This window comes from Solanum pennellii, chromosome 3 (assembly GCF_001406875.1).
Source record: "Solanum pennellii chromosome 3, SPENNV200".
Classification (NCBI taxonomy): domain Eukaryota; kingdom Viridiplantae; phylum Streptophyta; class Magnoliopsida; order Solanales; family Solanaceae; genus Solanum; species Solanum pennellii.
In genome coordinates, this window is record NC_028639.1 from 75,146,797 (window position 1) to 75,161,252 (window position 14,456).

Sequence of the window (14,456 nt, forward strand, 5' to 3'; positions counted from 1 at the left end):
ACACATAAAAGAATATGAAGAACCAATTTTGAAACTGTTAAAATATTTATTGTATGGTAGTCAATATGATACTTAGCATTTATTTAAACATATATTTACATTTTTTTTACACAAATTATTAAAGAAGTATTTTCTTTATTTAAAGATAAAAATGTTTAATTAATTATATTAGATGAATTTAATTAAATATTTTATAGCATTATATTAGATGATTTTAATTAAATATTTTATAGCCTTTTCATTTAATGTAGGGGTAAAATGGTAATTCAACTTTTAAGTTTTGAGCTTCATGCTTATAATAATATATGATATGATATGATGTATGATATGATTTAATTTCTTCTTTATTTTTCTTTTAATGTTGATTAAAGAACTAATGATTTATTATTTCGTAAATAGTTCATTCATTAGAGGTTCTTGAGTTATGTGATGATAATATATAATCAAATTTGTGTTAAAATATTGTTAAGAACGTAATATATGAATTTTAGTAAAAAAATATTTGTAAGTTTACTATAATTATTATTTACGACGGTGCAAAGTAGCTAGTAAAATATGTAACGTAGGTATAAAATAGAAGAAAAAAAGAATTGTGAAATATAGAATACCGTAAAGTAATTTGAAGATGTGAGTGAGGTGAAATGTGAATTATAAAGAAGAAATAAATAAGTGGAAATGCTGTTTGGGTGCATGTGATTATTCAACTGAATTTTCCCACCAAAAACACACTGCTCTCTTCTCTACATTTCCTAAGCTAATTTCAGTAACCACCCATCGATCGCCGCCGCTCAATTTCTAAAAATGCCTAAATTTTTCCTCTTCTTCACCATCATCATACTGATTACGCACTCTGATTCTTCTAACGAAAGTATGTTCATGTTTCTCTTTTTTCGATTTTTGATTACAGTTTTGCACTGCCTACATTCTTTGAGAATTTGACGATTTCTTGTGAAATAAATTTTGTTTTGCAGGTCCAAGTTATATGGGGTTTGTGTTCAACGCCACGGAGTTCCCATCGGAAGACTATTACGATTACATCGTTGTGGGAGGTGGCACCGCCGGTTGTCCACTGGCGGCGACATTGTCCGAGAAGTACCGAGTTCTACTCCTTGAAAGAGGCGGTGTTCCATATGGAAGGCCTAATTTGATGACCCAAGAAGGCTTTCTCACTGTAATTACAGATGTTGATGATTTTGAGTCCCCTGCACAAGCCTTCGTCTCCGAAGAGGGAGTTCCAAATGCCAGAGGTCGCATTCTTGGTGGAAGTAGTGCAATTAATGCCGGTTTTTACAGTAGGGCTGATCAAGATTTCTACACTAGGTCGAAATTGAATTGGGATTTGCAAGTTGTAAATCAATCTTATGAATGGGTGGAGAAGGCTATTGTGTTTAGGCCGGAACTCAAGAATTGGCAGTCGGCTGTCAGGGATGGATTAGTGGAGTCCGGCATTCATCCTTTCAATGGGTTCACTTTGGATCATGTTATTGGTACCAAGATTGGTGGCTCCACCTTTGATACCTCTGGCCGCAGATATAGTGCTGCTGATCTTCTCAATTTCGCAAATCCTTCAAACATTCACGTGGCCGTTTATGCAAGTGTCGAGAGAATTCTGCTAGCTCCATCCGCAGATTATTCTCCATCTAAGCAGGCTGCTACTGGTGTGGTTTTTAGTGACCAATCTGGGCGCTATCACCACGCCATGCTTCGTGGAAAAGGTGAAGTTTTAGTATGTGCAGGAGCTCTTGGTAGCCCACAGTTGCTTCTGTTGAGTGGTGTTGGTCCAAGGCCTTACCTATCTACATGGGGTATACCAGTTGCTCACCATTTACCTTATGTGGGGAGGTTTCTGTTTGATAATCCAAGAAATGGTATCTCCATTGTGCCACCCATGGCACTCGAACACTCCTTGATTCAAGTTGTGGGGATCACTAATTCGGGGGCTTACTTGGAGGCTGCCTCTAATGTCATTCCATTTGCTTCCCCTGCTAGCTCCCTTTTTATCAGACCTTCCCCGTCTCCAGTTTATGTTACAGTGGCGACCCTCATGGAGAAGATAGTTGGACCTGTTTCTTCTGGTTCACTTAGATTGGCATCAACCGATGTTAAACTGAACCCTATTGTTCGATTCAATTACTTCAGCAACCCTGAAGATGTAGAGAGGTGTGTGAATGGGACCCGAAAAATAGCACAAGTTCTGAGAAGTAGAACCATGGAGATTTTCAAGTTTGATGAGTGGTTTGGCAGTAGGGATTTTAGGTATGTTGGTCCTGCTTTGCCTGTTGATGAGTCCAATGATGAACTCCTGAAGGAGTTCTGCCATGAGACAGTGAGTACGATTTGGCACTATCATGGTGGGTGTGTTGTTGGGAAGGTGGTGGATGAAAATTTGAGAGTGCTTGGCATTGATGGGCTGAGAGTTGTTGATGGTTCAATATTCAGAGTGTCACCAGGGACCAATCCCCAGGCTACTCTTCTCATGCTTGGACGGTGAGTTTGTGTGCTGTTAAATTTGTTACACAGTATGTGTTTATATAGTGAGAGAGAGTAAAAAAGTTTTTGGTTGCAGGTATGTTGGTACGGTGATGCTCAGGGAGAGGTTTCGATAGTCGCTGCTGGTTAGGGAGAAAGTGCTGCTTCTGTAAATGGTTTGTTGTGTTGCACTTCTCTTTTTGCATCTGAATGTTCACAGTTATTTCAAATGAAATGAATACGTTGGAGCATGTCATTTCTTATAAACAAACATGAATCAATGATAGGCTCTACAATCATAAAGACTTTGGGCCCAAAATTGAACCTCTTTCACACACATCTCTTCAAATACCCAAACATCTTCATGTTCAATTGGGTTTATCAATCATCACGTAGAAGAAAATTACAATTGTTGTAACAGACATTACATTTGACTCTCAACTCCTACATATATAAAATCCTTTCCTAACATCACAAATTCTTCTTCTTAAGCTATATCATTAATGAATCGATTAACCAATTTATATCATTTTTTTTTCTCAATAAAATCGTAAACTTTTATTTAACCTAACAATTGGGATGGTCTTTCCAATTTATATTCTCAAACTGAATAACATAGCATTTTATAACATTTTTTAAATATATATATATATAACCTTAATAATAGTATATATCAAGGTTATATAAAAAACCGAAAAAATATTTTAAAAAATTGAAATGATACTATATTTTTAACCGACCAAACAGTCCTATTAACACCCTCCATATTGAAAATTTCCGAAATAAAATAAGTGGAGGGTCGAATTAAAAGAAAAAGAGTGAAAAGGGGGAGGGAATATCTATATATATATATATAATATAATGAGTCAATATTCCGCAGTGGGAGTGTGGAAAATGGTAGTAAGAGAAAAAGCAGCACCATATTCTCGTCCACACAATATTGAGCATTTGAGGGTATACTTTCACAAATCTAATTAAATTTTTTTTATACTTTTCCAAGTGGAATTAAAAGTGCGACTTTCGAATCTGCATATGATTTGATTGGTTAAGTGATGACTTTCATATAATTACCATCAATATTAGAGTTTTAACAATGTGAAATCAATTCTGTTAAATTGAGCCTGTGTTCAATTATTTTTGGATATAAATAAAATATTAAGTGTTTACACAAAATAAATAAAGTGTACCAAATCACATAAAGATTGCTCAAATGGTAAGGACCTCCAATCTTAAAATTGTAAATTTAAGCCATTAAAAGGTGGAAACTCGTGAAAAGAATAAAAAAAAAAACCTTATGAATAAATCATCTAATAAAAATAAATGTTATGATAAAATAAAAAAAATTATATTCAAACTCATGACATTAGGATATTTACTTACAAATAAATTTTGTCACGTATGTTTCACATGTTAAATCATTTTCTTAGTTGCACATCTTTCTTTTTTGGTAGATATTTTACTCTGTTTTATGTACACATTTATATAAAATCAATTTTTCTCCTTTTAATCTAATAACTTTTAAAGTATTTTTTATTTCTTAAAAACAAATATCATAAAATTATGCAAAATTTCTGGAGATTTTTATTTAAAGTGTCATACAATTTATGTAACATATTTGATTTTTCGCTGAAAATATCAAGGCTGGGTTTAATATTGAGTTTGAAATTTGTTTGCTTAATTTCCGATTTTGAAATAACGTTTGAGTTTAGTTATTCAACTAATCTAATATGGCATGTTTGAAAGGACATGATATAATTGAACTTAGTAAAATTACATAATTTGATTCGTTTGTCTGGTGAAATAATTAGTTAGGTAGAAATAAAGTTTCATTTCACTAGTAACATACATTAGATGTACTGATATATTAGTATTCCTTTTCGTATACTTTTTACTAATTTTCCAATCTTGGAGGAAAAGGTCAATGGGGTTGGTAAGTGTATCTGTCTGTCACTGCATGCACAATATATAATTACACATTTAGATATGTGCTTACGTCCATATTCACCCATGTTAAGTAAAATTATTAAAAAAAGGCCCACGTTCAGCCATATGCAATGTCCTGTGAAAACTCGTTTAGTTTAGACATGCAATTTAAAATTAAATTAATTTATTTAGATATATAATTTAAATTTTTCATAAATAAATTGTGAAATTATTAAAATTTTCAATTTCTACAATAGTTTACGAAATGAATAAATCATTACTCATAAATGAAATATTAAAATATTATATCACTGTGGCACGCCGTCTTAGTATATTTTCATACTTCCATCTATGAACTATGATATGTTTATTTGATAAGAATTAAGATAATTGCATTTTTTAATGTTTATATCAAAATATACAATATAAAAATTTTAAACTATATATTGAAATAAAAGAAAATCAATTTCAAACAATGATTTCGACTCATTATTACACATCTCGTAGGGGCTCTCGATTAATATGATACTTTGAAAATGCTCTTATAAGTTTTTAATAAATAAAGTCCACTGACATTAGTTAGTTTCTAAAAGAATCTTTTGGCGGGACCCAATAAAAATTGTGGCAAGGATGTGGGCACATGGCATAAATAATAGGTAAATAACTAGTAATTCCAATAATATTGCAATACCCGAATTACCCTATTAATTCGGTGTATTAAATTTAAAACTTTTTTTAATTAAAAAATAGGGGCGTATATACAAATACAACCTTTTGGAATGATAAAGTTCTTAGTGAGAGCAATAGCGTTATATAAAGTTTCATCAAGATGTAAAAAATAAATAAATATATTTTATACTATTCAAAATAATTTGTTCTTCGTAAAACTTAAAAGTTGACTAATCTATGAAGACTCAGATCTAATTTAATGGTAACATGAGGAAGAATATTTGAAAAGTAAATTACGCAAAAATAAAAATAAAGGTTGTAAGGTAATGACAATTATTGATTAGAATTTTGGCTACATCCATCCATAGCCGATGTAAAGCTAAACAACAATGTCTAAATAGAAATATTTTATTAAAGATTTTTTATGGCTACATCCATCCATAGTAGGTGTTTGGGCATGTTATATGAAATTGCCATATAAAATTATGACATGAAACCAACGTTTGGATATGTCATTTTATCCCATGAAATGAAATGCCAAATTCTCCAAATATCAGATTTCAAATACAAAATTGTTTCACAAATTTATATTTTGTAAAGCACATAAGGATGGAAGGATACTCAAAGCACTTTTCAAATTTGATGGGGTTGCATCAGGGATCAACCTGATTGATGCATTAACACGACAAATTTAGGATGAAATGTCATGCTTTATGTTATTTGCAGATGACATAATTTTTATTAACACTGCTCACAATTAGGTTGACACTAAATTTGGAGATTTAGAAACAAACTACAAAGTCAAAAGGGATAAGACTGAGCAAGACCAAAATAGAATACTAGGAGTGAAAATCATATACTAATATAATATATAAAGCAAATATGAAGGTGAAGCTCGAAACTCATGTCTTCTAAAATAAAGAAAATTTAACTATTTTGAGTCTATTATTCAAGAAATTTGGGAGAGTGACGAGGATGCCACTAACCAATGTTGTATCCTTAGTTTTGTGTGATGAAAGTTCTACAATGGTAGTTAGACCACTTATGTTTTATTGAGCAGAATGTTGACCAGTCAAAAATTCTCACGTTACAACTAGAGGTTGGAGAAATGGGGATGTTGTAGTAGGTTTGTAGGCATATTAAGAGAGATAGAGTTATAAATGAGGATATTTGAAGCAAGGTGGATATGACATCGGTGGAGGACAAAATGTGATAAGTAAGACGCCTGTGATGATTAGAACAGATGAAGATGAAATATCATAATGCCTAGTGCATTTGTAAGAGAGATTGACTATGGATAGTTAGTATGTTGTCTTGTAATTGTCCATACTAATAGTTATGGTATTGCTCTTGTATGTTGTTTCAGGTTTTTCAATTTCTGTTATTTATTGTTTTGTATGTATTTTGACGACCATACAATTTTGTTATATTTAGGGTCTGTTTTCCCATAATTTATTTGTTGTACTTGTATTACTTCGTTTTCTAATAATAAAAAAAAAAGTGAATTAAGAGAAAATGTTTATAAAGAAAAATTAGAAAGTTTGTCAAGAAAAAAAGGTCAAGAGGGGGTAGTCCATTAGTAAAAGTATAGTAATTTCATTCCCATTCTATATAAAGGAACATGTTTTAGTTTCATTTTGTGTCCAAACCCCTCAAAGCCTCCAACAACTTTTGAGTTTTGCAGTCAGTCTATTAGTTGCTCTCATAAAAATGGCGTCCACCCCTTCTCCTCACACTGCCCGCCTCAATTCTCTCCTCTCTTCTTCTTCTTCTTCTTCTTTCGTCAATCACAACAAACCTTCAAATCTCTCTTTCCTCCATGCCTCCTCAAATCCATCTTCCATCAAACTCCTTCACTCTGTTTCACCATCAATTTCTTCTTCTTCTTCTTCAACGACGGCGATTCGTAATGTCCTCAAAACTGTTGAATCTGCTGACATCTCCCTCTCTAGAGATCTTCACGGCGTTGTATCCACTTCCAAACCAACCATTCTCGTATCCGAGAAGCTTGGAGAGGCGGGTCTAGATTTGCTCAAGAGTTTCGGCAACGTGGATTGTTCTTACGACTTGTCTCCTCAGGATCTCTGCGCTAAGATCTCGCTGTGCGACGCGCTCATCGTCCGTAGTGGTACCAAGGTGACCCGTGACGTGTTTGAGGCTGCTCAGGGAAGACTCAAGGTCGTCGGGAGAGCTGGTGTTGGCATAGACAATGTCGATCTGCAAGCTGCAACTGAATTTGGTTGCCTCGTCGTTAACGCACCCACAGCTAATACTATTGCTGCAGCTGAGCATGGAATCGCTTTGCTCACCTCCATGGCCCGTAACGTTGCTCAGTCTGATGCCTCCATGAAAGCTGGTACGTCGCAAAACTTACTTTTATCACCAATTTCTATAGATCTGGAAACAAGTAGTATCGTATTCCGTCTTCATTTACAACAGAATTTTTAGGTGAAAATTAAAAAATTCTGCTAGCTATATATTTTTTTTTTTAAAGATTTGAACCTCTACTAATTTAGCAATTAATTAGTTGGACTATGCATTTGGTACTGAAGTTTAAGGTTTGGTATTAACTAAAAGATAAAGTTAGATCATCACTTCTTTCCATAGAGGTTAGTCTTGTATTTAGCACAAACCTTTTCTTTTTTTTTAAACTTAAAAAGACAAAAGGCATAGAAAGTTGTGAACTCTTTTCAATTTTCACCATAACCACTTCATTTTTCCAAGTGGGTGGGGGCATTTTTGGTATCAGATCTGTTGGTCTGTGGGAGTAGATAGTCCAAGATTGTGACATTCTAGCTAGATCTCAACTCTCTTTTTTTACAATCAATCAATTTTTTACAGGAAAATGGCTGCGCAGCAAGTATGTGGGTGTTTCTCTTGTTGGGAAAACATTAGCTATTATGGGATTTGGTAAAGTTGGTTCCGAGGTTGCTAGACGTGCAAAAGGCCTCGGTATGCATGTTATTGCCCATGATCCTTATGCTCCTGCTGACAGAGCTCGTGCTATTGGAGTCGATTTGGTTTCATTTGAGCAGGCCATATCTACTGCTGACTTCATCTCACTCCACATGCCTCTCACACCTGCTACGAACAAGGTATTCAATGATGACACTTTTGCAAAGATGAAGAAAGGAGTCAGACTAATAAACGTTGCTCGAGGGGGTGTTATTGACGAGGATGCATTAGTTAGAGCCCTTGACAGTGGAATAGTTGCTCAGGTACATAGGTTCAGTTCATTCACTTCAGTATATCCCTTTGTTCAATCATTAACTTTGAGTCATCCCTTTCTTTCACAGGCAGCACTTGATGTGTTCACTGTGGAGCCCCCACCAAAAGATAGCAAACTAGTGCAGCATGAGAATGTTACTGTTACACCTCATCTTGGAGCTAGCACAAAAGAAGCACAGGTACAATAATTATTATCTATGCATTTGCTTTATTTTACTCAGTTGCTGTGTTTTCAAAATCTTGTTTTCATAGGAAGGAGTTGCAATTGAAATAGCTGAGGCTGTTGTTGGTGCTCTAAATGGGGAACTTTCTGCTACCGCTGTGAATGCTCCAATGGTCCCTCCTGAGGTAAGCTTTAGCATTATTTGCTTATTTTTCTCTTTTAGGGCTTCCACCCATACGATGAAATCCCTGCTTCTGTTATCAGGTTTTGTCCGAGTTGGCTCCTTACGTCGTGCTCGCGGAGAAAGTGGGTAGATTAGCAGTACAGCTAGTGACTGGTGGAAGTGGGATTCAGAGTGTGAAAGTGGTTTACAAATCGGCTAGGGACCCTGACAGCTTGGACACTAGACTTCTTCGAGCCATGGTTACAAAAGGCATTATTGAGCCTATTTCGGATACAATCATCAACCTTGTAAATGCGGATTTCAGTGCAAAGCAGAAGGGTCTTCGCATTAGTGAAGAAAGGATTATTGTTGATTCATCTCCAGAGTACCCTGTTGAGTCAATCCAGGTGCAGATTAGTAATGTGCAATCAAGATTTGCAAGTGCGTTATCAGAGAATGGAAACATTAGCATTGAGGGTAGAGTGAAGTATGGAGTTCCCCATCTTACACGTGTTGGACCATTTAGCGTTGATGTGAGCTTGGAGGGTAACCTCATCCTTTGCAAACAAGTGGATCAACCTGGTATGATAGGGAAAGTTGGGAACATACTTGGTGAGAGTAATGTGAATGTGAGTTTTATGAGTGTTGGGAGAACGGTGAAGGGAAAGCAGGCAATTATGGCAATTGGAGTAGACGAAGAACCAGACAAGGATACTCAGAAGAAGATTGGAGAGGTGTCTGCAGTTGAAGAATTTGTCTTCCTTAAACTATAGTCAATATTGCTGGCTAATGGGGGATGGAATGGAACTTGTTATTACGTATTATTATTAAGAAAAAGATAAAAAGGGTGGTAATGTAATGAAATTTTAGCTGTGTCTGCTGTATGTGTTGATCAAATTAATTTACAAGGAACACATTCTCAGTCTTTTATGATGTGTGCTGATACTGCTCTTCCACTTGGGTAAAACGTAAAAATAAAGAAATACTTTATCGCAAAGGTTATGGTGTTAATTATCAGTGTAATACTTATTCCTATCTTCTCTTAATAAAAGTAGCGTAGGGGTGGTGACCCAATTATGCCTTGTGCTTTTCTTCGACATAATCATGCTGCTTTTCATTTACCACTCCTAATTGTTATTCCAAATAATTGACGAAATTAGGTGATTATCACCTATTTCAACATAACACCAGTTTTGAAATATGGGCAAAAGAGATTGGTTGAATCAATCAAATTGAATTGTAATAAACCTTCCAATAAATTTTGTTCAAAAATATTACAACATCAATTTCAAGTACTCAATACTAATTTGTTATTATTATCTACAGTTATAAACAATAACTTTCAGCATCACAATAAAAGATATACTCAATTTAACAATAATAGCGAAATTTTCACAATATTTACTTTGTATTTTTTATTACAGATTAAATTATTATTTTTAAATAAAATTAAAGCAATATTCCCTTTATCCAGTTGTCCACTTTAGAAATGACACACATATTAAAATGGAAAAATAACTTAAATACACAACTATAATTTTTATATTCTCTAATTTTCCCTACTTTTTTTAAATATTACATAATTCCCTTTTTTTTAATTTTAGTGTAAGTTTTTAGATACATTACATTCTCTCTCCTATAATACACATTTACCCATTTTAATGCCTATTTTTTCTCCATTAAAACACTCAACCTCTTAAATCAGTTTTTGAATTTTGAATTTTATCCATTTAAACACTCAACCTTTTAAATCAGCTTTTTGATTTTGAATTATTAAATTTAATTAATTTTAAATAAAAGACCAAATTTTGAAATTTTGAATTTCAAAATTCAAAAAATTTGAAATTTAAAAAAGTAAAAATTTCAGGAAGCAGGACAACTTCTCTTAACTTCTACCGTTTTGTTCTCCATCAAGTTTCAGTTCTTTTTGCATGATCCTATGAATCTTCAGATGGATTCAAACGAAGACTCTGGCTGTAGGAAGCTCAATTAATAGTCTCTTCGGCTGCTTTTCGTAAAGTCAACATTTCCTTTTTGTTCTACGTTAAGATGTAATCTGGATTTGATAATATTTCATTCTTTTACAGATCTGTACAAACTAGTCGTGCTAAACTTGGAAGGGTCTGTTGTTACTGCGTCATGTTTGGATTACCTCACAGGTCTGCTTTTACTGTTTTAATTTCCATGTTAACTTACTAGGACTAGTTTGCGGGACAAACTTTATGAAGTAAAAGAGAATTTTTCGGGGAATTACTTCTCTATTCTGGGATTCCATCACGTTGTTGAAGTTTCTGATAGTTCGTTTATCATAATGCAGCTCTCACTTCGTTGAAGTCGCTAAATGTCAATAGATCTCACCTTTTAGATGATGGATGTGAGAAGTTTTTGGGTAAGTGGAAGACATTTGTTATCTGCCAAAAAGAACTGACTAAAGCAAAACCATTCCACATTGTTAGCCAACCGTTTTATATCTGCAGCACTCAGCAGTTTGAAAGAGTTAAATCTGGGATTTAACAATATCATGGATACATGAATTTGTTGTGTATCATAATATTTTATATGTATCATGAAGTTTTGAAAATTGTTATAATGTATCATTCAATAAGTTTAGTAAATGCGTCATCAACTGTGCTTGATGATACATATAGAATCAGTGTGTACAGTGTTTAGTCAATGCATTGATACATGTAGTAGATATGTATCACATGTTTTGCATGTAGTATGAATTCCTGAAAACTGATATCATGTATCAGTAAGGTATTAGTTGTTTAGTTGATGTACTGATACATGTTTTGAAAATTGTTATAATGTATCATTCACTAAATTTAATAAATGCGTCATCAACTGTACTTGATGATACATAGAGAATCAGTGTGTATATTGTTTAGTAGATGTTTCTGATACATGTATTAGATATGTATCACATGTTATAATGTTTTAGTTAATTCACTGATACATGTAGTAGACATGTATCACATGTTTTTCATGTAGTATGAATTTCTGAAAACTGAAACCATGTATCAGTAAGTTATTAGTTGTTTTATTTAGTATTTATATTTCAATATCGTTATAATTTGTTGTTTTATTTTCAAATTGCAGCCAATGAAGTACAAGATTAAAAAGATACCAACACATCCCATAAGGTTTGCTGTCAATTTTAACAACAATTTCCTAAAGGACAAGAATGTGATCAGATTCCAGGGGGGAGGAGTATCTTCAGCAGACTGATTATGCAAGGAAACTGTACTGCATATAAACACCAGAGGCAGAAGCATCTCCAGCTTCCAAAGACCTTTACTTGCTTCAAATTCATACCCTTAGGTCTTGTAATTAGAGAAGTTGTTGTATTGTCTTTTTATTCACTATGTAAGATTGTTTCTCGTGTTTTGTAGCTGTAGCATGTATAGACTTTTTGTAATTGATAGGAGTGTAGATAGTTATCATCTATTTGTTTTGTATTGAACACTATTGGATGAATAGAGTGCATCGTTCACAAAAAAAAGACAGATATTCAACCAAGCATAACATACATAAAATAAAAGCGAGAAACCCCAATATTCAATTATAACTAAAGAGAAACATTATATATTCTTATTGTCAAATTGACCGTAGTGTACTTTAAGGATTTCAAAGGATTCTTAGAAATGATCAACAATTATTTAAAGAAGCCAGATTGAAAAGATAAATAGACTTAAAAATAGATGATATAATCTTTGATTTTCAAAATTTGAAATTAATATCCAATTACGTGCTGATTTTATGGTGATTAATGATCTGTTACCTTAAAATTAAGCTGTTTTAGTAACAACATTAATTGTACCGTTTTTTCCCCATTTTTTTCTCAACAGTTTAAACTTACCATGTATCATTTACCATGTAGTATCACAGAACAACAAATTTAAGGGATTTTTTGTAAATACTAAATTTATCGGGACAGAACGTAATTATTGAATTACACTATGGGATTCCTTAAATTTTTACTATTAAAATAGCAATAATTAGTCCCTATTTAGTTGTACACTTTAGAAATGACACACACATAAGATAGCAATAATTAACATAGTGAAGTTATAATTTTACCTTATTTATTATGGTTTCAAAAATGATAAATTAAAACTTGAAAATTTTCAAGAATTTTAAATGAGGGTATAATAGGAAAATTTTTTTTGTCCTTTCTTGATTTGTTAAAATGGACAAGTAAATAAGGACAACTAAAAGAGGAATTATGGACTAGTAAATAGGGAGAAAGGGAGTAATTATTTTTAAAGCAAGTTAATATATCTCCCTTTTTACTTGTCCATATTTACTTTTGTATTTGTCCTTATTACTTGTCTATTTTAACAAATCAAGAAAGGACAATAATTTTTTTCTTAATATGCCTTATTTAATTCTAGAATTTTTCTAGTACTACTAAGTTGTAATGCATGCTTTTTGAAATCAGAAAATACATTTATTATACTTGAGGAGTTGCATAATCTTTTAAGTTAATGATAAAATTGTAACTAACCTATAATAATAATTGGTACCTTAATATGTGTGCCACTTCTAAAGTAGACAACTAAATACTGACAGAGGGAGTATATTATAGAAGCGAATATTGAGGAGCTTAGGGTTAGCCAGTCAATTGACCGGTTTGCCCTTCTCCTCAACTTCTTCTATTTATATTTCATATTTTATATGTTATAATTCATTTTTTTTAATAATTTCTTTTTTCATATACTATATATTTATAAATTAAGAATTAAAAATTAATTAAAATATTATGAATTTGATTACCTCTCGAAATTTTCTATGTACCATATAATTAGGAGTTAGATATAATTATATCATTTTTTGTCCACATTATATAGAGAGCGGTGTGCACTCTCTTAAAGAGAGCGAACAACCTATAATAAATAATATAATTTTATTTTTTATAAGTATTTTTTTATAAAATATTTTTTTTTATTTTTTTTGTTATTTTAACTTTTTTCCTTTTTATTTTTTTCTCTTTCTTCTTTCTTCTTCTTCTTCAAAAATCCATTTTTATCTTCATTCATTAAAGGTTCTGACTTTCAATGTCATCATTCTTACCACACCTTCACTTTCCTTTTTTATTACTATTAATTTTACTTTTTTTAATTTTAAAATTTTATCTAAATATTTTCTTAAATTTCGAACAATTTGATAAACCCATTAGATTTCAAGATGATTAGCAAGTATCATATAATTTTTCTTTTATCCAATTTCAATTTTTGGAAATTAATTGATTCTTTTAAAATTATCATTTCTAATTTTGAATTTATATGAATATGAATAGTTTATGATACATTCTAAATTTTCTTAGAAAAATAATTAATTTTGCTATCAATAATTCAATAAAGTCTTAAAAAATAGTATAAATTTTATAAAGAATTTGACCTGAAGAAGAAAAAAAAAATGGGAGTAGGACTCAACTTGACATGAGGTGTAGAAGGTGAAAAAAAAAGATATTGGAAGAATGAATCACTTGAAAGTGGGAGATGGGGGATGGAAAATGAAGTTAAATTTAAGATAAATTAAAATTAAAAGTCAAAAAATAAGAAAGAGAAATAAAGTTAAAAAAAAGACAAAGAAAAACTAAAGATAAAAAAATATATTTTAAATTAAATTAACATTTGTCATATAATGATTGATGTATGAACACATTTGCTTCATAAAATTGGGGCTGATAGAAAAATCGTATAATAATATATTTTCAAAATTGTTTACCGGATAATATGATAATTACAAAGTTAATGTGTCTTTTTGTAAATCTGAGATAACGTAAGTGATGACTTTATGTTTTTTGTTTTTATGTTATTGTAACTTTTGAGTATTTCA

General features: G+C 32.1%; 2 protein-coding genes across 2 annotated transcripts; both read left to right on the top strand.

The window, feature by feature from the left end:
* Positions 1–700: 700 nt before the first annotated feature.
* LOC107014093 ((R)-mandelonitrile lyase-like) lies at positions 701–2,774 on the top strand. The gene is made up of 3 exons (XM_015213959.2): positions 701–868; positions 972–2,487; positions 2,567–2,774. Exons 1-3 carry the CDS (start codon positions 802–804, stop codon positions 2,604–2,606), a joined length of 1,623 nt encoding a protein of 540 aa, XP_015069445.1. The 5' UTR covers positions 701–801; the 3' UTR covers positions 2,607–2,774.
* A 3,912-nt stretch (positions 2,775–6,686) lies between these two features.
* LOC107014487 (D-3-phosphoglycerate dehydrogenase 3, chloroplastic-like) lies at positions 6,687–9,650 on the top strand. The gene is made up of 5 exons (XM_015214416.2): positions 6,687–7,417; positions 7,903–8,279; positions 8,358–8,468; positions 8,542–8,637; positions 8,717–9,650. Exons 1-5 carry the CDS (start codon positions 6,772–6,774, stop codon positions 9,386–9,388), a joined length of 1,902 nt encoding a protein of 633 aa, XP_015069902.1. The 5' UTR covers positions 6,687–6,771; the 3' UTR covers positions 9,389–9,650.
* The last annotated feature ends 4,806 nt before the right edge of the window (positions 9,651–14,456 follow it).

Coding starts and splice junctions, on each gene's coding strand:
- LOC107014093 (XM_015213959.2), top strand. CDS start 802: ATGCCTAAATTTTTCCTCTTCTTCACCATCATCATACTGATTACGCAC. Junction 869..971: donor CTCTGATTCTTCTAACGAAA/GTATGTTCATGT, acceptor TTTGTTTTGCAG/GTCCAAGTTATATGGGGTTT. Junction 2,488..2,566: donor ACTCTTCTCATGCTTGGACG/GTGAGTTTGTGT, acceptor TTTTGGTTGCAG/GTATGTTGGTACGGTGATGC.
- LOC107014487 (XM_015214416.2), top strand. CDS start 6,772: ATGGCGTCCACCCCTTCTCCTCACACTGCCCGCCTCAATTCTCTCCTC. Junction 8,469..8,541: donor CTAGCACAAAAGAAGCACAG/GTACAATAATTA, acceptor TTGTTTTCATAG/GAAGGAGTTGCAATTGAAAT. Junction 8,638..8,716: donor CTCCAATGGTCCCTCCTGAG/GTAAGCTTTAGC, acceptor TTCTGTTATCAG/GTTTTGTCCGAGTTGGCTCC.